The sequence below is a fragment of the Chiloscyllium punctatum genome, chromosome 26 (assembly GCF_047496795.1).
Source record: "Chiloscyllium punctatum isolate Juve2018m chromosome 26, sChiPun1.3, whole genome shotgun sequence".
Taxonomy (NCBI): domain Eukaryota; kingdom Metazoa; phylum Chordata; class Chondrichthyes; order Orectolobiformes; family Hemiscylliidae; genus Chiloscyllium; species Chiloscyllium punctatum.
The window spans coordinates 21,570,923-21,598,475 of NC_092764.1; the positions used below are offsets into that span (position 1 = coordinate 21,570,923).

Here is a 27,553-nt window from a genome sequence, read left to right on the forward strand (position 1 = left end):
AAAGAACAACACAGCACAAAGATCGTGCTCTAGACATCCTGAGACTGACATTGTTAGGTGGAATCTTAGTTAAATTCCGCCATTAAATCATATAATAGCCAAATTGAGTTGTGAGGTTTAACTTGTTTACTTGGGGACTCTTATTTTGGTTGCTACATGCAATAAAATATAAATCATTGTTTCAGTACTTGGTTGGCTTTAACATTTCTTATTCAGTAGCTGAATTAAAGGTAACTTGTGCTGATTTGCCCACAACACCCTCCAAACTGGGCAACATCTGGTAAACTTTTCCTGTACCTCTCAAAAGCTTCCACATCTTTCCAGTAGTGTGGTGGCCAGAATTATACACAATATTCCAAATGTGGCCTAACTAAAGTTCAAGAAACTGCAACATGACTTATCAATTTTTATACTGTATGCCTCAACCCAGTGAAGGCAAGCATGCCTTATGATTTCAAGAACATCTTATCCACTTTTGTTGCCACTTTCAGGCAATTGTAGATCTGTAAGCCTAGATTCCTCTGTTGATGCTACTAAGGGTTCTGCTATTTACTGGGCATTTCCTTCCAGTATTAGCTCTTAGAATCTGCAATACCTCACAGTCATCCAGATTAAATTCCATCTGCCTTTTCTCTGCCCAAGTCTTCAGCCTATCTATGTTCTGCCGTATCCTTTGGCAATCCTTACCTTTTGCAACTCTCCCAATCTTTGTGTCCTCTGTGGACATACTAATCAGGCCACATACATTCTCCTCCAAATCATTTATAAATACAAGCAACAGGGGTCCCAGCACCAGTACCTGAGGAACACCACTGGTCACAGATTTCCAGTCAGAAACACCTTTCCACCACTATTCTCTGTTTTCTATGGCTAAACCAGTTCTATGTCCACCTTGCCAGCTCATCACAGATCCTACGTGACTTCACCTTTGGTATCATGAGAGACATTGTCAGAGGCCTTACTAAAGTCCACATAGACAACATCCACTGCTCTGCTCACATCAATGTACTTTGTCATTCCCTCAAAAAACTCAGTCATGTTTGTAAGACAAAATCTCCCCATCCTTTTTTATATTGTCGAACCCTGGAATATCAACATATCCCTTTCTAAATTCAACATCTACCAAGTCCTCCTCCTTTGCGAATTCCAATGTAAAGTATTCATTAAGCACCTTACCCACTTCCTCTGGTTCCTTGCATAAATTCCTTTGTCCTTGAGGGGACTTACCTTTTCCCCAGCTACCCTCTTGCTACTTATAAATGCGTAAGTGTCTTGGGATTTTCCTTTATCCTGTTTGCTAAGGATATTTCATGGCCGCCAACTCCTTGTTTAAGTTCTTCCCTGCTTTCTTTCTATTCTTTGAGTGCTTTGTCTGTCTTCAGTTCTCTAACCTTACTGCTGCCTTATTTTTCATTTTGACTAAGCTCTCAGTTTCGCTTGTCATCCAAGGCTTACGAATCTTGTCATTATTATCCTTCATTTTCACATTGCCTGGTAGACAATGCCCTCCACACAGTATCTAAAACAGTATATTTATTGGGAGGGCGTTAGCCACAGGTTCTCCTGCACTGCCTGCCTGTCCCTTCTAGTAGGTAAAAACAATGATTGCAGATGCTGAAAACCAAATACTGGATTAGTGGTGCTGGAAGAGCACAGCAGTTCAGGCAGCATCCAACAAGCAGCGAAATCAACGTTTCGGGCAAAAGCCCTTCATCAGGAATAAAGGCAGTGAGCCTGAAGCATGGAGAGATAAGCTAGAGGAGGGTGGGGGTGGGGAGAGAGTAGCATAGAGTACAATGGGTGAGTGGGGGAGGAGATGAAGGTGATAGGTCAAGGAGGAGAGGGTGGAGTGGATAGGTGGAAAAGAAGATAGGCAGGTTGGACAAGTCAAGGAGACAGTAACTGAGCTGGAAGTTTGAAACTAGGACGAGGTGGGGGAAGGGGAAATGAGGAAGCTGTTGAAGTCCACATTGATGCCCTGGGGTTGAAGTGTTCCGAGGCGGAAGATGAGGCGTTCTTCCTCCAGGCGTCTGGTGGTGAGGGAGCGGCGGTGAAGGAGGCCCAGGACCTCCATGTCCTCGGCAGAGTGGGAGGGGGAGTTGAAATGTTGGGCCACGGGGCGGTTTAGTTGATTGGTGCGGGTGTCTCGGAGATGTTCCCTAAAGCGCTCTGCTAGGAGGCGCCCAGTCTCCCCAATGTAGAGGAGACCACATCGGGAGCAACGGATACAATAAATGATATTGGTGGATGTGCAGGTGAAACTTTGATGGATGTGGAAGGCTCCTTTAGGGCCTTGGATAGAGGTGAGGGAGGAGGTGTGGGCACAGGTTTTACAGTTCCTGCGGTGGCAGGGGAAAGTGCCAGAATGGGAGGGTGGGTCGTAGGGGGGTGTGGACCTGACCAGGTAGTCACGGAGGGAACGGTCTTTGCGGAAGGTGGAAAGGGGTGGGGAGGGAAATATATCCCTGGTGGTGGGGTCTTTTTGGAGGTGGCGGAAATGTCGGTGGATGATTTGGTTGATGCGAAGGTTTGTAGGGTGGAAGGTGAGCACCAGGGGCGTTCTGTCCTTGTTACGGTTGGAGGGGTGGGGTCTGAGAGCGGAGGTGCGGGATGTGGACGAGATGCATTGGAGGGCACCTTCCCACGTGGTTAAAGATGCCCTCCAACGCATCTCGTCCACATCCCGCACCTCCGCCCTCAGACCCCACCCCTCCAACCGTAACAAGGACAGAACGCCCCTGGTGCTCACCTTCCACCCTACAAACCTTCACATCAACCAAATCATCCACCGACATTTCCGCCACCTCCAAAAAGACCCCACCACCAGGGATATATTTCCCTCCCCACCCCTTTCCGCCTTCCACAAAGACCGTTCCCTCCGTGACTACCTGGTCAGGTCCACACCCCCCTACGACCCACTCTCCCATTCAGGCACTTTCCCCTGCCACCGCAGGAACTGTAAAACCTGTGCCCACACCTCCTCCCTCACCTCTATCCAAGGCCCTAAAGGAGCCTTCCACATCCATCAAAGTTTCACCTGCACATCCACCAATATCATTTATTGTATCCGTTGCTCCCGATGTGGTCTCCTCTACATTGGGGAGACTGGGCGCCTCCTAGCAGAGCGCTTTAGGGAACATCTCCGAGACACCCGCACCAATCAACTAAACCGCCCCGTGGCCCAACATTTCAACTCCCCCTCCCACTCTGCCGAGGACATGGAGGTCCTGGGCCTCCTTCACCGCCGCTCCCTCACCACCAGACGCCTGGAGGAAGAACGCCTCATCTTCCGCCTCGGAACACTTCAACCCCAGGGCATCAATGTGGACTTCAACAGCTTCCTCATTTCCCCTTCCCCCACCTCGTCCTAGTTTCAAACTTCCAGCTCAGTTACTGTCTCCTTGACTTGTCCAACCTGCCTATCTTCTTTTCCACCTATCCACTCCACCCTCTCCTCCTTGACCTATCACCTTCATCTCCTCCCCCACTCACCCATTGTACTCTCTGCTACTCTCTCCCCACCCCCACCCTCCTCTAGCTTATCTCTCCATGCTTCAGGCTCACTGCCTTTATTCCTGATGAAGGGCTTTTGCCCGAAACGTTGATTTCGCTGCTTGTTGGATGCTGCCTGAACTGCTGTGCTCTTCCAGCACCACTAATCCAGTATATGTCCCTTCTAGTGGTTACCCATCTTTTTTAGCTGAACCTTGAGTGTGACCACATCTGTAAAACTCCTGTCTATGACTCTTTATGCCTCCTGCATGTCCCTAAGTGTGCTGCTCTAATACATTCATACAATCTGTCAGGAGCTTGAATTGATTACATTAGATTCCCTACAGTGTGAAAACAGGCCCTTCAGCCCAACAAGTCCACACTGACCCTCTGGAGAGGAACCCACCCAGTCCCATTTTCCTCTGACTAATGCACCTAACACTATGGGCAATTTAGCATGGCCAATTCACCTGACTTGCACATCTTTGAACTGTGGGAGGAAACCGGAGCAAACCCCACGCAGACACAGGGAGAATGTGCAAACTCCACACAGATAGTCGCCTGAGGCAGGGATTGAACCCAGGTCCCCTGGTGCTGTGAGGCAACAGTACTAACCACTGGGCCGCTGTGCCGCTCTAATTGGACACACTTCCTGCAGGTGTAGTTGTTAGGAACGTTCAAACTGTCTCTGATTTCCCACATTCCTCAGGAGAAGCATATTACCCTGCTGACTGCCATTTTTACCCTCTAGCTACTATTTAATTAAAAATAAATTTCTATTAAATTAATTTACAGCTAACTAGATGGCCCTTAGAGTTAGATTCTCACTTAAAATACCCAATACACTATTCAGTAAACAACATTGATACTTTACAAATGGTCAAATGGCATAATTGTTTTTTAACTCCTTCATGAATAGTTAATAGATAATTAAGTATCTCTTTACAGTGCCTGAAAATGTCACTGTAATTACTGGTGGAATGAAGTAATGGAGTAAAAAACATAGAGAAACTGTAATATTCCGGATATTGATGTGAGATTTACGTCAAAGGGATAACCCTAATTATCTATCCTTAAATTACAACACTGGAGCACTGAAAATAAATTACAACCTAATATTTTCAAAATATTACAAATGCAATGTCATACACACTGTCATGGAGAAGACTTCAGTTTTTGAGTGGAACAATATGGTCTAGTCAGAGCATAGATAAATCAGTGAGGTACATATGGAACTCCAGCTAGAAGCTACAGTTCATTAAGTGTTCCTTTCAAATGTTTTCTTTAGTTTTCATGCTGTAGAGTAAAGAAGACATCTTGGCAATGCACTTGGGTGGTCTTAAATGTTATCAAACAATAAGCCAAAATAGTTTGAAAATTGTTATCCTCTTGCAATATTAAATACAACAATCATTACCTAACAAGAGGATGTCCTTGTAAGGTATTGAACGTTTGGCCAGACCCAACAGCAAATGTTCCCCTGCATGGGCTCTAAGTAATGCAACCTATAGAAATAAACAGACAGTGATAAGATCATTGGAATATAAGTATTCCATTCAGCAACCAATTCTAACATTGTAACGAATTTGTATCTCAACCTAATTTATTTCCCATTGTTCCAAATCTTTAGATACTGTTGTCTTCCCAGTGATGCTTCATGCAACTCCATGCAACCTCTCTTCATAATGTAATCCTTTGAATTCCAGTTGCAGTTTTGTGAATCTACATTGTATCTCTGCCATGATCAATAGTATCTGCAGAGGTACAGTACCCAAAACTGAAAGGTGTCTGACTAAGGCTTTAAACAACTGAAACATCAGTTCCTTCAGTCTGTATTACAGTCCATTGAGGCGAATGTTAGCAGTCCATTGGCTTGCTTGATAATACTTGGTGCTTGTAGTTTTATTGATTTCTTCACCAGAATACACAGCCTCATTCACTGCAATATCATTCTTGACCCCCCATGTATCATTAAGAACAGATTTTCATTTGCTTTCCCAAGATACCAAGTGGATGATCCCACATTAACTTCAGCTGTCAGTATTGCTTACTCGCATAATTTATCTCTGTCTCTTTGTTCCATCCTGTCCCCATCTTCACAACTTACTAAATATTTTCAACTTCAAGTCAGCTGATGGGGTATTTATTGCAATTACGCATTCTACCATCAAAACGTTTAACAGCAATCATTTTAATCAAAATTATTACTTATCATGTAGAGAGTCATTAGATACATAGCCAAACATTTTCAAGGTACCACTCAAACACGTATACAAAATATCTTGCATTATCTCTCACATGGATCACACTTAGTTTAATGACTATGCTTGTTCAATGTGAAAGATGTATAGTGCATTAACTGTCAACTCAGCTAGGTAGCATAAAATATATACATTTAGGAATTTTTTTAACAAGAATAATGTGTTTTCTATTTGTCATGCCTTTCACTGACCTGGTCATCCAATAGCAATTCGCAGAATGCTGGGATAGATTTTGCCCATTCGACTAAAACAAGCAGCTGCTGTTTCATGGATTCACTGACATCGTTGATCGTTGCGATCTTCTTCATTGCAATGTCAGCGTGATGAACAGGACTGAAACCAGACATCTACCATTGGAGAAACAAAGTCATTCAGTTATTTGAATTTGAAGAGATATGTAAGTAGGTTTTTATTCATCATATATGAATTTGGCGCATCCACAGTTTTATACCTGCACTAATCTTAGTGAGTTCATAACTTTAGCCAAACCATTGAAGTGAGGTGTCAAGAATAAAAAGGGCATTTCTATGATATCAGAAAGAGTTAAATAGATCAGGTCACTGATGAGTTCTAATTGTCAAGGAACCTTTCTTCATTTACAGATCAAAATAGAGCTGTATTTTGAGCTAAATAATGCAGACAGTCAAATGAAATTGATCACATGGAATTAAGTTCAGGAGCCCTACTACTGTCCTATTACTGTTGATTAGGCTGTTTTATAACAAAAAGGCTTTTTGACTATTGTTAAACCAGTAATCTTCTAGAGATATGTACATTTAGAAGATTCAATCAGACAAGGAGAAGTGGAAAATCTGTAACCAGTTTAATGGTCAGCTAGGTATGTAATGAACAGAAGTGCAACATAGTAAGGAGTCTTTAATAGCTGCAATCTTTGGTTTGAGAAAGCAACTTATTACCACTTTTTGAAAGGCATCTAGGGATAGGTAATCAATATTGGCCCAGCCAGTGATGTGCATCCCATAAATGAAGAAAACCAAAACCATGTAAATAATTTCTTTGCAGCTGTCCTGTACGATGTGAAAGGATGTGTCCTTGGAGAGATTGAGAGAAGTTGGGGAAATACTGAGTGATTCAGAGGAACTGCAAAGGAGGGTTGTTAGGAAGGAACTGAGGAGATAGCTAGGTAACATTATGCTATGAAGCAATTATAATCAGTTTTTGTCTTGTAGCTAATTAAAACAAGCACAGAGAAATAATCACAGATACTAAGGCAGAATATCAATGTCACATTTGCAAAGTATGCTCAGGTTTCTTGTGTCTACTGCATAACAAATGATATATCCTATGCAGAAGTAACAGAGGTCATACAGTCTAAATGAGGTGCTATCATGTGTGGTCGGTTGTATTTATAGATACTGTGAGTCAACCCATTCAGACATATTTTCACACACCTCTGAAGCAAGTAGGACTTGAACCCAGACTACTACGCCTCGAATCGCTATTTTCAAAAATTGTTAATGTGGGCCTCAGCTGGCTAACCCAGCATCAATTGTCCAGAGGGCAGTTAGTGTTAACTATATTACTGTGGAACTGGAGCCACGACAGGTAACAGAGCAGATTCCCTTCCCTAAAGTGCATTATTAAATAAGACTTTTTTAAAAATAAATGACAATTGACAATGTTCACATGGTCACCATTAGACTAGTCCTTTGTTTTAAAAGTTGAACTCAAATTTCACTATCTGCTATGGTAGAGTTTGAAACTGTATACCCAGAGCATTAGTATGGGGTCTCTGGATAATTTCCCTAGTGATATTAGCACTATGCCATCACTTACCCACTGCGGGATTGATATACTAACATTAATTGAATAGAGCTAGATGAATGAAAACACTTTAAGCTGCAATATTTGGTATGATTCCTACAGATAAATACTTTTTATATACCTTTAATACAATATTGTGTTTAATAAATGAGAGGTAATTTATTATTCTAAGATGTTAAGCAATGTTTAATTTTGCATGAACCTAACCGCAAGCATCCAAAAGCAATCTTAGCTGCTAATGATGGACATTGTTTGCTCTTTCCAACAAAAGAAATGATGAAGGTATCTGAGAATGATAGCACTGAACCACCAGCAACTATCTCAGTTCAACATTTCACTCTTATTGTTGGTGAGCAGCAACACAAGACATGTGCTTTGTACATCATAATTAAATCCACGCTGATAGCATGGATGAAAGAGCCAGCTTTGGACAGAGTTTGCCTCTCTAGGACTACATGCAGTATCTTCGTTATTTTGACAGTTAGTTATTGTATTTAATATTAATTTTCTAAATTACCTTTACTCTTCACACTTTCATTAAATCCTAAATAAATATTTTACCCTCTCTCATAACAAGCTCATATTTAAATTTTTCCTATAAACCATATAAAAGAGCATTAGGTGACACAAAACAGGGATGAAAGGATAACTGAAAATAGAAGAGTAGTTAATGCTAATGCCATGAAACTCAGCCTGGGCTTATTACTGGAAGGATAGTGACTGAAAACCACAGCAGATTCCTTCTGTAATGGAAATGGCTGATAAAGTGCAAAAAAGAAGCTGCCCAAAATTAGCTGACAATGATCACAAGATAATACAGAACCATTGCATTACCTTTCAGTATTGTGCAGTTGCATATATTTCTGCATCAGTAGAACCTCTTCTCTCATCACACGGTTTACTCTAGCCCTTTCACCTTTATGACTACTATATTTTCTATCAGCCTCTCATTCTTTTAAAAATATTGCCACTTCAGCAATCCACTCTGACAGGTTACTGGTGACGAAGTAACTCAATGGCTGTCACAACCTTTAGAGCACTCTAACTGCTTGTAAAAACAAATACAGCACAAGTGCTAGATATATCACCATTTTAAGTGTCTGACAAAAAGAAAATATATGGTATCTAGATGCCCTGATGTGTTTCACATTTGTTTTTAAATATTGGAAGGGGAGTCATTAAAAACCACACAGATTCCCTCTGTAAGGGAAACGACTGACAAAATACAATTAGAAACTACCCCAACATTAGCTGGATGGTGTAATTTGACAGGAAGCAAAAGACATTGCAGTTGATATATTTTTAGTTGGATGACAATAGAAGAATTCCCTTCCTCTTGCTTGAGTAGTAAGGTGGCTCAGTGGTTAGTGCTGTTGCCTCATAACACCAGAAACCTGGATTTGATTCTAGCCCTGAGTGACTGTCTATGTGGAGTTTGCACATTCTCTGCATGGGTTTCCTCCTCCAGTCCAAAGATGTGTTAGTGATGCTAAATTGCCCATATTGTGGAGGGATGTGCAGGTGAGGTCAACTGGCTGTGGGAAATGGATGGGTTTGAGTCTCGGTGGGATGTTATTTGGAAGATTGGTGTGGGCTGAATGGCCTGCTTCCACACTGTAGGGATTTTATTCGAGGAGTGTACTTTTGTAGTCACTGTTATATGGTAAGAAAGAGTGGGTTTCATTTTGTATGGAAGACAAGAGTGTATATGCAAACTCAGCTGGCCCACTTACATTTAGTGCTGAGTTCAGAGAGGGCCAGAGAATTATCCATGTGAAATGGAGTGTTGCAGGGATAAGGTGGTGGGGGGAGAGGGGGTGTCTGGGTGGGATGTTCTTTGAAGAGTTGGTAGGGAGTTGTTGGGCTGAATGGGCTGTTTCCACACAGTAGGGATTCTACGGATGTCCCAATTTGGCTGTTCAAGGGCCTTAACTCAAAACATAGGAAGTAAATGGAAACACTCTGGAAGGTCAGAGAATTGTCATGACCCAATCTGCCTTGGCACTGGCCCATTCCCTCCTGGCATTTAGTTCTGGTGTCAATGGGCACCTTTTACTGAATGGGTCCTGCAAGACGAGAAATTTGCCAACTCTAGCTGCCACTGCAGTAACCAAAATCAGAGTCACAGTATTCAATTTGTACACAGCAAGCCTTACTCCTGTCTCCACTTCCAGAGCTGCAATGCACTACTAACTCAATAAGAATTCCTAGAGATGTTGACTGAGGGATAAGAATTAACCAGGATGCAGAGATAAATTCCCTGCTCTTCTTGAAGACCATGTCATGGGAAGGGCCTTTATTTAACATGGTATCCAAAAGGCAGCACCTCTGAAAGTGCACCACTCCAATCTAGGACTGAAGGATTACCATCTTTGATATTTGTGCTCAAGTCCCTAGAGAGGATTTGAACCCACATCTTCTGGTTCTGAGGTAAGATGACAAACTGGGTGGCTTCCATTGACATACCTGATGAAAACACATGACCTAATTAATTTTGTCAAATGCACTAAGTGAACTATTTTTCTGGACATAACAATATTGAAAATAATTGTTCACTTACATTTTTTATTGATTAAAAATGCGTATGATATCATTAAACAGCTTTGACTACCTGTATGTTAACTTGTTTTGGTGAAGTTACCTGCCTAGCCATTGCTTCTGCTTGGATCAGTGTAGCAATGGAAAGAGAGCCAATATCTTCATAGCTGGTTCTGCGAATGCTGATTCTGTCCCTTTCATTCTGTACAGCTTTGCAAAATATAAAATTACATGTTAAATCACCTGTATCCAATGCTCTAAATTTAACTTATACATCTCTCCCTAAAACTTTTTGTTTCCAGTAATTTAGTAGCAAGAATCAACTTTCATTTCCATAGCACCTTTTATGATCGCAGGAAATCCCAAATTACTTTACACCCATGGAAGTTTTTGAAGTTTTGTCACTGTTGTATAAAATGTAGCAATCAATTTTCACATACAGTCCCACAAATACTAATGGAATAGAAGACGGGGTGATATATGTTTAGTAGCATTAGGTGACAATAGGAGAATTCTCTTGCTCATCCTCAAATAGAGCCAACACCTCAGTTCAATATCTTATCCAATGCTTTGGCTGAATGATTGCAGCCATACATTAAAGAAAAATTAAGATGAGGGTGTCACTGGCTGGGCAAAAATATATTACCCATCCATTAGAGGCTGAGTGGTGACTTTACAAAGGTTTCTAAAATTATGGGGGTCTTGAATAAGGTGAATAGCCAAGGTCTTTTTCCAAAGGTAGGTGAGTCCACAACTAGAGGGCTTGGATTTAAGATGAGAGGGGAAAGATTTATTAGGGACCTAAGGGGCAACCTTTTCATGCAGAGGAAAATGTCTATATGGATTGAGCTGTCAGAGGAAATAATGGAGACTGGTACAATAACAACATTTAAAAGGCATCTGGATGGGTATATGAATAAGAAGGGTTTAGAGGGATATGGGCCAAATACTGGCAAATGGGACTGGATTAGTTTAAGATATTTGGTCGGCATGAATGAATTGGATCGAGGATCTGTTTCTGTGCTGTACAACTCTGTGACCTAATCCCTAAATGCTCTTGGAAAAATGGTGGTCAGCCTTCCTGAACCATTGCTGTACATGGGAGAGAGTTTGCAGCACCTTGATACAACTGGAGTGCCTTGCCAGAGCATTTCAGAGTCAACCACATTGTTAAATATATGCCAATCAAGGGTGGCAGATTTGTTTCCCTAAAATACATTTGTAAAGCAGATGAGTTTTCAGATAATGGTTTCATGTTCACCATTAGACAGGCATTTAATTTCAAATTTATAAATTAATTTCCACCATCCACAAATCATGTTTGTAGAGTATTCACTCTGGGCTCTGGATTATTCGTGTGGTGACATTACCACAAAGCTTCCACTTCCCCAAACCATACTGAAGCGTTAGCCTGGATAGAATCATTGATTCCCTACAGTGTGGAAGCAGACCATTTGACCTACCAATTCTACATCGACCCTCCAAAAAAAGCATCCCACCCAGACCCACCTCCTCCCCAACCCTGTAATCCTGCATTTCCCATGGCAAATCCACTTAGCCTGCACATCCCTGGACATTTACCATAGCCAATCCACCTAATCTGCATATCTTTGGACGGTGGGATGAAACCAGAGCACCCGGAGGAAATCCTCTCAGACACAGGGACAATGTGCAAATTCCACACAGAGGGTGAAGGATGCTGAGGGTGGATTCAAATCCAAGTCCCTGGCACAGTGAGGCAGCAACATTAACCACTGAGTCACTGTGCCACCCTTCAAGCACTTAAATATCTGGAATTGGACCTTGAAGTCATAAATTTTAAGAACATCACCAGTTGGGTAGCATCCTGTTTTCTGAGTCAGAAATTTGTGAGTTCAAGCCCACTCAAAAACATTTAACATGTAAACCAAGCCAATACTCCTATTGTTATGCTGAAGGAATGTAGCACTGTCAAAGGAATTCACTTTTATAGGATGCCGTCATAATTGAATGCAGAGATTCCACAGCATTACTTTAAAGATACTTTAAAGAAGAACAGGGGAGTTTTCCCTAGTGTTCCAGCCAATACTTAATCCCTCTACCCACACCACAGGAATAGATTATCTAATCATAATTGTGAGATCTTGTTGTTATGTTGCTCCATTTCCTATATTAGGACATTTCAAAAGTATTATCTTTGCTGTAGAGCTCTTTGAGATGTTTTTGGTTTATATAAGATGCTATATAATTACAAGTAGAACTGCCTCTGAGTTAGAAAGAAACAAGATGGAAACACAAACATTTATTTCACACTTATACCTAAATCAAGGCTCCACCTAGCATGGAACTTAATGTTCGTCTAGCTATGGTCTGCAGGCTCTGGGCATTTAATGGGACACGAGGGTGGTGTTTCACTTTAAATCCTCCCATTTCTATCCAATCAAGACTGATACTCATTGAAGTCCTGAGGTAGGCAATAGTTAGTGCCCACTTCAAAGCCTCAACTGCTGGTATTCAGTTTAGGCTTTGGGAGTTGCGGAGGGTGTAGGTGTGTATGGCTGTGGTGGTCCTTCATTCTAAGGCATTCAGTGCCCAGTAAGGGGACAAGGGACCCCCTCCCTACAAATCCTGTCCTAACCTTACTCACCTGCAGCCTGATTCCCTCATTGGACCCCTTTTCCTGTTGGGAGAAAGTGAGGACTGCAGATGCTGGAGATCAGAGCTGAAAAATGTGTTGCTGGAAAAGCGCAGTAGGTCAGGCAGCATCCAAGGAGCTGGAGAATCGACGTTTCGGGCATAAGCCCTTCTTCAGGAATCATTCCTGAAGAAAGGCTTATGCCCGAAACGTCGATTCTCCTGCTCCTTGGATGCTGCCTGACCTGCTGCGCTTTTCCAGCAACACATTTTTCACCCCTTTCCCTGTTGGCACATTACCAACAGTAGTCACCACTTTGTGGTAGCACCAACCGGCAATGGAGTGATGCTTGCTTCTCATTGGCCAAAGGCATTTGGCAGGAGGATTTTAAACCCAGGATACAAAATCCTGGCAGATTGTGAATTAAGAGTCTGTTGAACTCCTCATTCAAGGGGCTTTCTCCAAAGAAGGTGACTTGGGTTGCGGTTGGTTCTCCATGAGCTGACAAGGCCCACATCACCAACATCAATCCTCTTTTCTCGTAACCCATATGCCAACACTATTTTTGTTAAGTGATGAATCAAAAATCATGGACAACATACTTTCACACAGCACATTTGGGGACTGTAAATTTCTAATGAGCAGGCAATTTCCAATTTTGGCTCTTTTGTTTGTTGGGCAGTCCTGCATTACATACATTTACCAGCAGATGGAAACCAACTGAAACATCTTGATTACTATATTTCTTAACATCTCCAATTGCTATAGAAAGAACTGGGGTTGTCTTTCAAATAAAGATGTGAGTTTGTTAAACACATTGTATATTTGAGTTATTCATTGTATCTTCTTTTTAATGGTTTATGTGAAATTAATTTCAATGTTATACTCATGTATCAAGTACAAATCAATATCAGTCATGTACCTTTAATAGGTGAAGAGTTTCTGTCTGTATTAGCTCTTCTAATATCTAACTCATACTTTAAAAGCATCTAACAGACACAGGAAAGCTTCCTCCCTTTTTGGTATATCTTGATGGAGGCATTTGGCAAATGGTTTTCAAATTACTAATGAATTGGTAAATTTCAAACTGCAGTTTTGCAAGAATCTGTATCAATGCATTCAAGGTGACCAAACTTTCCTGTTTTTTTAAGGGATTGTGACATATTTTTGAGTGTTTGACCTGTGTGCCATTTACAAATCCCATACATCTCTCATTTCTCAGTCAGCCTGTGGGGCTCTGAGCCTGGGAGTCTCGACTGCCTGCTTTGCCTCTTTATTTTGTGTGTGTATATTTGTACAATGGACTTTCGCCACTAGGGGGAGTAATGTTCACTAGAAACCTCCTGACCACTGCCTTTGCACTGCCATACTTAGGGTCATTTCTTCCCTACTGCACGTGTTTATGCTCACTAACATGTTCACCCCTACATCTTCCCTCACCTCACCCCACTTAGATCCCTATCTACCAGAAAAAAAATTCAAAAAGCTGTAATACTTCAAAATGACCATATTGTACCTCCATCTTAAAGAACAAAGACAATTTTGAGTAGTATGTGTCCTACACATGTTTTACTGGCTCTTCCTTTTGGGTATTGTCATCCCTACTTCCACTGAAATGTCCTTGTTTTATTTCCTAAAAGCTGGTTGCACTGAGCACACTATCAATTTATAATCTGCTATGGGTTTTTCTTATAAGACCAGGTGTTGATAAAAATTATTTCCTCTGTAACTTCTCTGAATCCATCAGATTTCACATTCTGTAAAAATGATGAGATCCACTTTATTTATTTTATGATAGGTAAATAGAAAGAAGATGTGCAAAACAGCTTGGGATGGATGTTGGATTTGTTTTGCCAAGATTTTCATGGATAGGGTGAATAGTAAAGATCTTTTCCCCACTGTAAAGGAGCCCAAAACTTGACAGCATCAGTTTGAGATAAAAGGGAAAAGATTTAAAAGGGACTTAAGGGGTAAACTTTTCGCGCAGAGGGTGGTGTGTATTTGGAATGATTGCCAGGAGGCGATGGATGCTGGTACAATTAGAACATTAAAGAGGCATCTTAATGATAATATGAATAGGAGGGGATTAGAGTGTTATGAATCAACTGCTGGCAAATGGGGCTAGATTAATTTAGGATATCTGGTTGGTATGGGCCAGTTGGACCGAAGGGTCTGTTTCTGTGCTTTCCAATCTCTATGACTCTGTGACTGTGCAAAATAGGTTCAATGAAATCCAATCTCTATAAAAATATCATGGCCCTCCCTTTGAGGATAGTTGCAAACTGAAACTTGGTGCAATGTTTTTCAGGGACGTGGGACAGCTACCTATGACAGGTACTAGGCCCCTTGCAGGGACTAATGATGGTAACACTAAGTTCTCAAAGACTGAAGACAAACATTAGAAGATACCAAGTGACAAAAAGCTGAAAAGAATCTGGTGGTAGTAAAACCACAAGTTGCTGGAGAAACCCAGCAAGTCTGGCAGCATCTGTGGAGAGAAAGCAGAGTTAACGTTTTGAGTCTGATATGATCTCCTTTGGAGCTTGTGGTGAAACTCTGTTGCATGTGGTAGATTAAGAATAAGGCGTGTTGAATCTGGTCCTATGAAAAACATCCATTTACTATGGTTAGATTCTACAACATGGGCAAAATCAAAACTTCTTGAAAGCTGTATTTCCATCTTTTATTTCTGATTGCTGACTTTTTAAAAAAGTGTATCACTGGCAAGTGTAGCTGGCCTGAACCAATGGATAGCGCAATTAGTACATACGCAATCTCTAAAGAAGTAAGTTTTGTAGATTCCACTGTATCTCACTCTCAAGACAGCCAGATTTATTAAGAGCAGCAGTAAAAGGATATTGAATCCTTAAACCTTATTAATTAGAGTTTACGAAGTGCAAGAAAGATATTTGGCAAATGTTTAATGTTCATGGTTTTAAAACTTAATCTCCATACTTGTATCCATCTATAGAAAGGACTTTAAAATTTCAAATTGTTTTGAAGCAGAAAGGGGATTACGTCAATGGAAATAAAGATTGAAAGGAATGTAAAACAGCCTGTCAATTCATTGTCACTCACTTGACATAATTATACAAAATCAAGATCTGCCCAAATGATGAATAAGATAGTGAAGAGATGCAAACCAGCTGATGGCTTTGTGGCAAAATGAACATCTCAATGTAGCAGCATGCTATGCCGATTAAAAACAAAAGCAGAAATTGCTGGAGAAGCTCACTAGGTTTGGCAGCGTTTGTGGAGAGAAAGCAGAGTCCTGAAGAAGGGTCATTGTACCTGAATCATAACTCTGCTTTCTCTCCTCAGACCTACTGAGTTTCTCCAGCAATTTCCATTTTTGATTCAGATCTTCAGCATCCACTGATCTCTGTTTTTATACACAATGTTCAGTTTGTGGTGATTGGATCCCAACCCTTCAAACAGATTGGCCTCAGCATTTGGAGCAGGGAAGAAAAAATAGACCTGAGTTGTTGTGTAAGAGTTTTAAGATCTTGGATCAATGATATCACAGGCCTACTCCCCACTAGGTCCAAATTGCAGAGCGTGGGAAGAATGACAAGAGAAACACATGGAGAGCTATGCATAAGTATGCAGATCAGCCACATGAATATTAGAAACGTGTAGAAAAGCACATGGAGCAGACGAGCTAGCATTTGGTGGTACAGTTTATGGAATAGTGTTTGAATAATGTAAGTTTAGACCCTGGTATATCTTTGAATGTCATGTATTGTAGTACTTAGTCTTTATAAGCAATAAACAGTGCTATAAAGAAGTCCAAGCATTAAGACAGTTCTTGACCATACCTCCTCCTTAACAAATCCGTCTTGAACAATAGTGCATGGATGTGACCATAAAACCACAGGTTCACTGCTCCTGATTGCTATCCAGTGGTTTGTGTTGGGCAATCACATCCAGCATGGATAAGTAACAATAAAGGTTTATGTGGTTGGCCAAATGCTCTCCATGTATAATCTGCCAATACCTCTTGTTCAAGCCTGCACGAAAACTTGTGTAACAAAGCAGAGAGCCACTATGCCCCTGAAAAATTATCCCAGCACTCAAGCACATGATAGGAAAAGAGCTGTGGGACATTCTAAAATTATTATAGTATATATTGACGAGCTTAACATCTGCATTTTCATTACATTTATTTTTCTTGCTCCTTAGTGCCTAACTGCAAGGGATTTCACCACAGTGCTTTGTTTAATTCATCTGAAATTGTGAGGTTGCTGCAGTGAGGAAGCAAGATGACACAAAGCTCTGAATTTTCAACCTGTAATCCCAGCAATTTGAAGATGCTTTCTGCACAATCTTCAATGCACAAAGCACTGTTTCTGGAGTGCTGAGGTCTCCCACAATTTCCAATAAATGTGAAACTTAGGCCAAAAGATGAACAGTTTGGTAACTGCAATACATCAATTCAATGCCACAATAAGCAATCCAACAATACCAAAAGGTAATGAAAATCTATTAAATAGATTTTGCTGAGATTATTAGACAAAACTGCATTTGATGAATATATATTTTGTTAATCTCTATAACTGCCTGCAACAGTAGTAGACTCGCCAACTTTAAGGGCATTTAAATGGTCATTGGATTGGCATATGGATGATAATGGAATAGTGTAGGCAAGATGGGTTTCAGATTGGTTTCACATGTTGGCACAACATCGAGGGCCGAAGGGTCTGTACTGCGCCTGTCATGTTCTGTGTTCTATGTTCTATGCTTTTCCTGTGCTCTGTTTTTTTGTTACAGTTTATGGAATCATATAATTAAAGAACGGTTACAAGACAAAAGGAGGTTATTCAGCCTATTATGCCCAAGTGAACTTTCTGCAAGAATAACCCAGCTAATTCCATTCTTCCATTTCCTCCCCATAGTCCTGCACTTTGTGTTCTCTCCTCAGATAATTATTCAAATCTCTTTTGAAAGCTATGATTGAATGTGCTTCCTTTTTTCAGCACATAACAGGTCCCAACCACTCGCTGTGTAAAATAAGATTTCCTCTTTTTGCCATCACTGTCATAACTCTGTCCAAAGACCCTGAACTACTATTTGGCATCATCCATCTTATATTCTCATCCAAATGTTCGAAGTGAGAGCTATGAGGCATCAGTGTGACTACAATATTCTGAAAACAAACAAGACAGCTAATTAAATGATTAATTGAGGAAACTCCATTAGGTTGAGAATATTATTGTATAAAATCAAATGCACTCAGGTGTTTTCTTTTATTCATTCACAGGATGTGAGCAACACTGGCCAGTCCAACATTTACTGCCCATCCCTAATTGCCTAGATGGCAGTTAAGAGTCAGCTACATTGTTGTGGGTCTGGAGTCACATGTAGTCCATGCCAGGTAAAGATGGCAGGTTCCTTCCTTAAAACTCATCCATGAACCTGATGGGTTCTTCCTGACAATCAGCAATGGCCATCTTTGGAAGGTAAATTTCAGATTTTTATTGAATTCAAATTCCACCATCTGCCATGGTAGAATTTGAACCTGGGCCCTCAGAACATTAGCTGAGTCTCTGCATTAACAAATCCAGCAATGATACCACTGGGCCATCCCCTTTCCTTATTTGCATAGTGTCCAGTCATGATAAGGTTAGGTAGCAAAAGATTGCAGAATCACAGGATTTCAGGGCGCAGAAGAGAGCTGTTCAGGCCCATTGTGCCTGCAGTTTTATAATAGATCTGTCAAACTTTTCCTCATAATACTGCAAAGTAATGCACTTCACAACTGAAACCATTACAAATCATTGTACGCGCATTTGTAGACTGTATATAGAAGGAAGATTAAAGATAGCATTTGTAATACATAAATTAACCGGAGGTGAAATTTAAATAGCAGTGTTTGGGATTATCAAAATCTTATCTTTCAAAAAAAAACTTAAGAAATATGAAATTATCATGCCCTTAATCTTTTTTGAACAGCAGTCAGAAAAATGAACTATCTTTATAACACCTGGCCGTACATACTGGAGTATGTTGTTTGCATAGATCTAACTGGAGAATGCAATTGAACAGACAAATGCTATTACCTTCCTTTCTCATTCCAGCTCTGAAGCACTTCTTGAGCCTGCAGTATCTGCATTGGTTCCTCTTGTCCTTGTCAACCACACACTGCCTGCTAAACCTTTGGTGAGGAGAGATAAATTAATTATTCCACTTGTTGATATGGCCTATTAATTATACTCTCACTAAAATGTAGCAGAAGGTTCAAAATACATCTCAGAATCAAGAGTGTGGTGCTGGAAAAGCACAGCAGGTGAGGCAGCATCCAAGGAGCAGGAATATCGACATTTCAGGCAAAAGACCTTCATCTTCCATTTTTCCTGCTCCTTGGATGCTATCTGACCTGCTGTGCTTTTCCAGCACCACAGTCTCAACTCTGATCTCCAGCATCTGCAGGCCTCACTTTCGCCTACACCTCAGAATGCCCAGTGTGCTGTGCACAATATCAGAAATAAAGTTTCGAATGTCATCGAGAAAGAAGAAGCAATGAGAAGAAAAATATTGCATGCTCACAGGATTGACCTTCCAATCAGTGCCAAGTTTTCCTCTGAAATCAGAATAAGATATAGGCTATGTGGGACCCTGAAACCCACAGACTCCTCCATTGGCTGGACACAGGTAGCCACACCTATATGATATAACAATAGCAGATTTTGAGAAGATTTGTAGCTCAGATTGAAGTTTTAGATGTAGGTTTGCTCGCTGAGCTGCAAGGCTCATTTCCAGATGTTTCGTTACCTTACTAGGTAACATCTTCAGTGGGCCTCAGGTGAAGCAATGCTGAAAATTCCTGCTTTCTATTCATATGTTTGGGTTTCTTTGGGTTAGTGATGTCATTTCCTGTGGTAATGTTATTTCCTGTGATGAAGTCACTTCCGGTTCCTTTTCTCAGGGGGTGGTAGATGGGGTCAGCATTCCTTCGCCTGAGGCCCACTGAAGATGTTACCTAGTAGGGTAATGAAATGTCTGGAAATGAACCTTGCAGCTCAGTGAGCAAACCTACATCAAATGATATAACAATAGCTGGGAGTCGGCCTCAGACAGCATTACGCTGAGGAAGGAGAATTGCTTGAGGCCCTGAAATGTCAATGTGTGAGAGCTTGATGGAAATAGAGTCAGGTAGCAATGCAGAATCTAGGGGTGACGTGTGTTGTGAATGTAGAGAGCGCATCTAGTGGGAGGCCCTGGAAAACGGTTCTAGGGAGACCTGCTGGGAGGCTGCAATTGAAGCAACATGTGCTATTGATAATATGACTCCTGGAGACCTGACCAACTTAGACTCCAAAGTGGGTGACACACCATATGCCTGGATCTATTGGAAGTCACCAGTACAGGTAAGAGGCTGAGGAGGTCTTCTCAAGCAAATACTAGATATCACCCCAACCCATACCATTTGATCAGATTAGTGATACAAGAAAAGAAAATGGCCACCACTGAACATGCAAGCTATCACAGCACAATTTAATCTACTAATCCAATGAAATGTTCTGACCTGAAGTGTGGACTCCCATTCTGCTCTGATGCTGCTTGACCTGCTGTGCTTTTTCCAGCGTCACTCTTTATCTGACTCTCCAGTATGTGCAGTTCTCACTATCTCCAACCTACCAATCACACATCAGCTGGGCAAATGGTCACAGTGTACTACTTGTAGTTGACAGAATCGTAAACTTCAATTAGGAAAATGTGTAATGGAATCTCCAGCAGCTGGTTGTGATGGTGAGGGACGGCCACGGGAGCAGTTGAATGGATCCAGTCTGGAAGAAAAGTGTGTCTTCTTTGGAAGGAGGCCCCATAGGAGGAAGAAGCAGGTGGACAAAGGGTTCATTGATAAAGTATTAACACCATGCTTCATTCATGTAAACATTTGCTTGTTTAGCTTTCATTTTTATAATATCATAATGCAAGTGGGAATAAAAACCTCCTTGCTTCATGATTTTTGGGCTATCCCTGTGTTCAAATCTCATGTTGCACAAGGATGGACAAATTGGTCACAACACCACAGGGAAAGCCCAGAATCCTGACTCTGGTCATTACCCAATTACAGCAAAGTAAGTGGGTAAATGTATAATACAGGGGAATATGATGTTATTCACTTTGTTCATAAGAATAGATTAGTAGAATATTTTTAAAAGTTGAAATTTTCAAAGTTAAGAATTTTATAACTGTAAGTGTTCAGAGCATTGGGTGTTTTCGTACAAGGAATCTAAAAGTTAGCACACAGGTAAGCAATCAGGAAGACAAGTAACATGTTGGCCTTTATTATAAAGGGAATAAGGAATAAAGAAGTCTTTCTACATTTGTGTAAGGTTTCAATGAGATTAAATCTGGAATACTGTGTGATGTTTCTTGGAGGTATAGCGAAGGTAGACTATATTGGTTCCTGGGGTGAGAGGGTTATCACATGATGCGAGGATGGGTAAACACACCCTATATTTCCTGGGCTTTAAAGAATGAGGTGTTTTAATTGAGACGTAAAAGAGTCAGAAGGGACTTGATGCTAAGAAGGCTGAGAGTCTAGGGATACCTAGACCAAGGGGGTGTAGTTTTAGGACAACGGGCCAATCACTTAGAAATGAGATGAGGAGACTATTGATTCACCTGGAGAATTGGGAACCTTTGGAATGCCACAGAGGGCTGTGGATACACCATTTTTGAATATGTTTAGGGCTGGGAAAGACAGACTGCTGGTCTCTGGAGGAATCAAGCTATATGGGGAGCAGGCAGGAAAATGGAGTTGCAACCCAATATTAGTCATTATCATATTGAATAAAGAAGCACATGTATGTGGTGAAATGGTCTACTCCTCTACCTCTTGTGTTCTTATCCAGCACAATTATCATTTGTTTTATGTTGTGGGATTCAAACTTTGGCTTCTCAATTATTAGTTCAATAATACAACCACTATTTTCAGTAAAGCATTTGATAAGGTTCCCCATGGTAGGCTATTGCAGAAAATACAGAGGCGTGGGATTGAGGGTGATTTAGTAGTTTGGATCAGAATTTGGCTAGCTGTAAGAAGACAGAGGGTGGTAGTTGATGGGAAATGTTCATCCTTGGAGTTCAAATACTAGTCGTGTACCACAAGGATCTGTTTTGGGCCACTGCTGTTTATCAGTTTTACAAATGACCTGGATGAGGGTGTAGAGGGATGGTGAGTAAATTTATGGATGGCATTGAAGTCGCTGGACTGGTGAACAAAGGGACATAGATAAGCTGCAGAGAGGTGGCAAATAGAGTGTAATGCAGAAAAGTGTGAGGTGATTCACTTTGGAAGGAGTAACAGGAATACAGAATACTGGTAGTGTGGATTGTTTTTAGGCTAGATTCCCTACTATATGAAAACAGGCCCTTTAACCTAACAAGTCCACACTGACCCATTCCCCTACATTTTACCCCTGTCTAATGCACCTAACACTATGAGCAATTTAGCGTGGCCAATTAACCTGGCCTGCACATCTTTGGATTGTGGGAGGAAACCAGAGCATCCGAAGGAAACCCACGCAGCGAATGTGCAAGCTCCACACAGACAGTCACCCAAGGCATTGAACCCAGGCCCCTGATGCTGTGAAGCAGCAGTGCTAACCACTGACCCAACATGCCACCCTAATGAGCAGAGAGATCTCAGTGTCCATGATCCCTGAAAGTTGCCACGCAGTTTAATAAGGTTGTTAAGAAGGCATCTGGTATGTTAGCTTTTATTGGTAGAGGGATTGAGTTTTGGAGCCAGGAGGTCCTGTTGCAGCTGTACTAATCTCTAGTGAGGCCACATTTGGAGTATTGCATACAGTTCTGGTCACCGCATTATAGGAAGGATGTGGAAGCTTTAAGAAGGGTACAGAGGAGATTTACCAGGATATTGCCTGGTATGGAGGGAAAGTCTTATGAGGAAAGACTAAGAGATTTGAGGCTGTTTTCATTCCAGAGAAGAAGATTAAAAAGTGACATAATAGTGATGTACAAGGTGATCAGAGGATTAGATAGGGTGGACAGTGAGAACCTTTTTCCTCAGATAGTGATGGCTAGCATGAGGGGAGATAGCTTTAAATTGAGGGATGATTGATATAGGTCAGATATCAGGGGTAGGTTCTTTACTCAGAGTAGTAAGGGCGTGCAATGCCCTGTCTGCAACAGTAGTGGACTTGCCAACATTAAGGGCATTTAAATGGTCATTGGTTAGGCATATGGATGACAATGGAATTGTGTAGGTTGGCTGAGCTTTAGATTGGTTTCACAGGTCAGTGCAACATTGAGGGTCAAAGGGCCTGTACTGGTCTGTAACATTCTATATTACGTTCTACAATACTGTACCAGTGAAGAAATGAATTGATTTCCATTGTTAATGCAATGGATGTGGGTGTTGAAGGTATATAGAGCCAATGCATTGTGTTTTTATAGAGAACACTGCCGGTTAAAGATTTAACTAAAGATCTGGTCTTGATGATCGTGCTATATTGTTCTTGCTGTAACCCATGAAACATGAATTCAAAGCTCATCGTGGCAGTTTCTGAATTTGAATTCCATTTCAAAGAAATGTGAAAAATGAAAAATGGTACCTGTAAAATGACTATGAAGTTGTCAATTGTTATTATAATTGGTTAGGGAATGTCTGTTAGAGAAGGTAATCCGCTATCTTTGTTTTATCTGGCCTATCCCTATGTGTGACTCCAGTCACTCAACAATGTCATTGATTCTAAGCTATCCTCTGAAATGGCCTAGCAAGCCTCTGAGTTATATCAAGCTGCAACTACAAAGAATTCAGGGCAACAAGGAGTGGACAATAAATGCTAACATTGCAGCAACGTTCAGGTCCAGAGAGCAAAAAATTTAAAAAGATTAAGTTATGAAGGTGTGAAGGGAGCTGATGTGTTGTCATGGAATAAGACTCAGCCTCATTAGAGAGATTTAAACAATATTTGAATAAGCACATGGATGATAATGGGATAGTGTAGAGGGACAAGCTGCGAGTAGTTCACAGGTTGGCACAACATCGAGGGCCCAAGGGCCTGTTCTGCACTGTATTGTTCTATGTTCTAAGATGGGTTGTACTTTGAGAGAATATCCTTGATTTGCAAATGGGAGAATACAGCACTTATGAATACTATGTAGGAGCAATGATTTGAGTTCTGATGCTTCTTTGTGTCTGAGTGCTGATTATCTTGGTCAGATTCATGGAAGGTTGGTTCCAGTTGAGCAAATGTCCTTTTGTACGTCTTACTAAATCCAAATTTCCCTGAAATATAAACTTTTGAAGAGAACAGATTGAGATAATTTGTCTTGATTTCCAATCTTGAGCCTGCTGCAATGTAACCTTGACTGGGAAAAATGTCTGTATGCTCAACACCTTGATGGTTCCCTCAATAAACAGTTAAAAAAAAGTTCAATGGAGCTGCACAGCTTCATAAGGTGTGTGGACCACTTTTTTGAGCTTTCAGTATCCATGGGAGATTGAGTTAGGCTTTGTTCCTCAGTACCCTGGGCCTCAATATTATCCTGCCTTCAATGGGCAGCAGAAAGTCAAGTTGTGTAGTTCAGTGTTTAAATGCAAGAAGCTTAATCCCTAAACCAATGCCTGAAGTCAGTTTCAATGCAATGAGTACCCTGCCTGATAAATGCTCCATATTAGAAAGAAAGGACACTTTAATCCCTCTGCCACATTGTATCTTTAGACAAAAGTCTGCAGATGCTGGAATCCAAGGTGACACTTGAAACATTGACTTCTCCACCTCCTGATGTTGCCTGGCTTGCTGAGTTTTTCCAGCCTCCTGTTTGGCTACATTGTATCTTGAAGCCTAATTTAAATTTAATTGCTGCTGACTAGGTTTTCAAGCTTTGGGAAATCTAGCTGGGAATAAAAAGGCGTTATCGCCTCCGGAAGGTAACGCGCTTTTTAAAAGTGTGTTTCCCTTGCACCTCAGTGAGTATCTTGGCCCCCACACACCCAATCTTGACTTTCATTCAGACCCTTCACCCCCAAGGTTGGTGCAAGTCCCGGTCTACCGTTTGCTAATTCCTGTCTATTCCCCGCGTCTATCCTCTGCTTTCAAGGTTGCAAAATCCCACATCAAGCTGGGAAGAAAACATGAACGAGGATCTGGTATTAAATCTGGCACTATATCCACATCCTGAGCCTGCTGCTGGATTCCGTAAACAATGCCAGATTTTCCATTTCACACATCCAGCTAGCTGCGGCAATATCAGAGCCCAGGTGTTGATATGATTTAACTTATAATTTATGGCTATAGAAAGTTTAGTTTTATTCATTTCCAGGATGCAGATGTTGCTGGCCAGGCCAACATTTAATACCCATCCCGAGTTGCCCAGAGGACAGCTAAGTATGAACCAAATTATTGTGTGTCTGGAGTTACATGTAGGCCAGACAGGTAAGGATGGCAGATTTCCTTTCATAAATCCAGATGGGTTTTAAACAAAAATTGACTCTCATCATTTGGCCAGTATTAATTCCAGATATTTACTCACTTCAAATCTCTGCCATAAAGGGATCAGAACCTTAGCTTCGGATTCTGGATTACTAGTCTAGTGACATTTCCAACATGACACTACCTCCCAGGGGTATTAAAACTCTCCAGAAAACCTTAGGCTCACAAACTCCTCCCTTCCACCTTGAACAGGTTAGTTTAGCTGAAGTGGTATAGTTCAGGGATTGGCAGGAATGTAGAGTTGAGATCACCAACAGAACAACCATGATTTTATTGAAAGGAAGGGCAGGCTAGAGGGGCTGAATGGGCTACTGCTGATCCTAGTCTGTATGGTTGTATGTGCTCTATCTGTTCTAACAGATTGCACTAGCAATGCAAGGCCAGGAAGCTTACATCTGCGGCTCTACTCAGACATTCCAAAGGAGGTCAGCAGGACTGGGTTACAGGGGAACTCCCAATGCATGACTCTCTGTTTCAACCCTTGCAGCCCCACAACTCTCAGATATTAATGCTCCTCCAATTCTACCTCCTTTAGCAAAGCTGATTTTAATCTCTGCCCCATTAATGGCTACGAATTCAGTTGTTGATAAGCTCTAAGTTCTAGAATCCCATCCTTAAACTCTCCCTTTTCTCCTTTTCCCTCCTTTAAGACTGTCCTTAAAACCTATCTCTCTGAGAACGCTTTTGACCACACGACCTAACATTTCATTACATGTATCAGTGTTAAATTCTTTTTTGTACCAATTCTGTAAAGCAATTTGCAATATTTGATCATGTTTAAAATACTGCATAAAGACAAGTTGTTGTTGAATATTAAAAAAGTATATAGGAACTCTACAGGCAGAGTGGGGCGTTGTGTGTTTTGAGTTGTGAAAAGCTCACTAGTTTTACTGCCAAATACATTTCTTGTGCTTGTAGCATTTATGCAAAAAAAACGTGTTTTTGTTGAAATGTGTTAATGTTGTAGTCCTCTCCTCCAAGGCTGTGATTACAGATTTAACTTTGTTGGCTCTTTGGCCTCAATTCTTTCCTCCCTCTCCCAAGCTTGAAAGCCTTGTGAGGGCCAGGCAAGGGGCTTGATTTGATATTCAAAATTCTACCTCCAAACAACTAATACCCAGCCACCATAACAATAATGCTGGTGATTCAGTGACCTCGGGACTAGGGTCCCAACAGAAGTTGGCTTAAAATGTAGAAATCATAGACGGGTTACATTATTTGTTATGTAACATCTCCTTCTGGAATGTGCCTTTACAAAGGAAGTTTGGAGAGAGATGCAATGGTTTTTGTTGAGGTTTGTGTGCTCTGAGGTCTGTTCACCAGGATGCACACCGAGATAAGTGTGCCTGAAGGACCATCAACTCAGTGAAAGACATTCTTTTCTGCCTTTCATATATTCCATTCATATTAATCTAGAATGGCATTTTTCCAAATCAGTGTACCACAGGATTGCAATGTTACTCAACTAAGGTCTCTCTTGTGCATGTGTGACTTTCATTTGAAGTATTATTTTTTACTATTTATTTCAATGAAAAGGGAAGGTATGGAAAACAGATTGTATTTTCTGGGAAATTTTGCATAAGCATGACGTGATCTGTTATGAACATAGTGCAAAAGACATTTCAGGAACAACCATTTGCGCAAATCATTCTCTTTCAGGCAGAAAAGTAATGGTGCTTCAGCTGATTAAATTGATGCCTCCACACTAGTGTTGAAGACTGGTGTTCCTCCAGTACTGCATCATTCAGTTTTGCATCTATCCACAATCTCGGAACCTTCCATTCGAACATCACCCAATCTCGCATCTAATTGCTACTTTATCATTCCCTGCACTACTTTATGATTGATTAGATTAGATTCCCTACAGTGTGGAAACAGCCCCTTCGGCCTAACCGACCCTCTGAAGAGTAACCCATCCAGACCCATTTCCCTCTAATACACCTAACACTATGGACAATTTAGCATCGCCAATTCACCTGGCCTGCACATCTTTGGCCTGTGGTAGGAAACTGGAACATCCGAAGGAAACCCATGCAGACACAGGGAGAATGTGCAAACTCCACACAGACAGTCGCCCAAGGCTGGAATCGAACCTGGGACCCTGGTGGATAAGCTCCTTCAACTATTTAGGAGCCCTTTGAGTAAGTTTTTTTTAATATATATGATCTGATTTAAGTTAATTTAAATTTATCTGGCCTTATTGATTTTAAGATAATAATCTGAGTGCCCTTATGTTGCAATATTATCCTGAATTTATCTTATTCATGCGATGTATTCTTTTATACCAAGTAAGCACATGCTCAACTCCTTCATCGAACTGTCAAGCTTAAGCATTGGTCCATCATGGTCATGGACCCCAAGATCCCTCTGTTCCTTTTTGGCAGTGTGGAGGA

General features: G+C 41.1%; 1 protein-coding gene across 2 annotated transcripts in view; it reads right to left on the reverse strand.

Annotated features, from left to right (window-relative positions):
• LOC140496319 (hepatocyte nuclear factor 4-beta-like) overlaps nt 1-27,553 on the reverse strand; it is a 76,894-nt gene that overhangs the window by 15,836 nt on the left and 33,505 nt on the right. For both annotated transcript variants that reach the window (XM_072595928.1, XM_072595929.1), the window contains exons 3-6: nt 18,750-18,844; nt 10,180-10,286; nt 5,945-6,100; nt 4,910-4,997 (exon numbers count right to left, since the gene is read on the reverse strand). In XM_072595928.1, the coding sequence (XP_072452029.1) occupies nt 4,910-4,997; nt 5,945-6,100; nt 10,180-10,286; nt 18,750-18,844 (446 nt within the window). The remainder of the gene's footprint in view (nt 1-4,909; nt 4,998-5,944; nt 6,101-10,179; nt 10,287-18,749; nt 18,845-27,553) is intronic.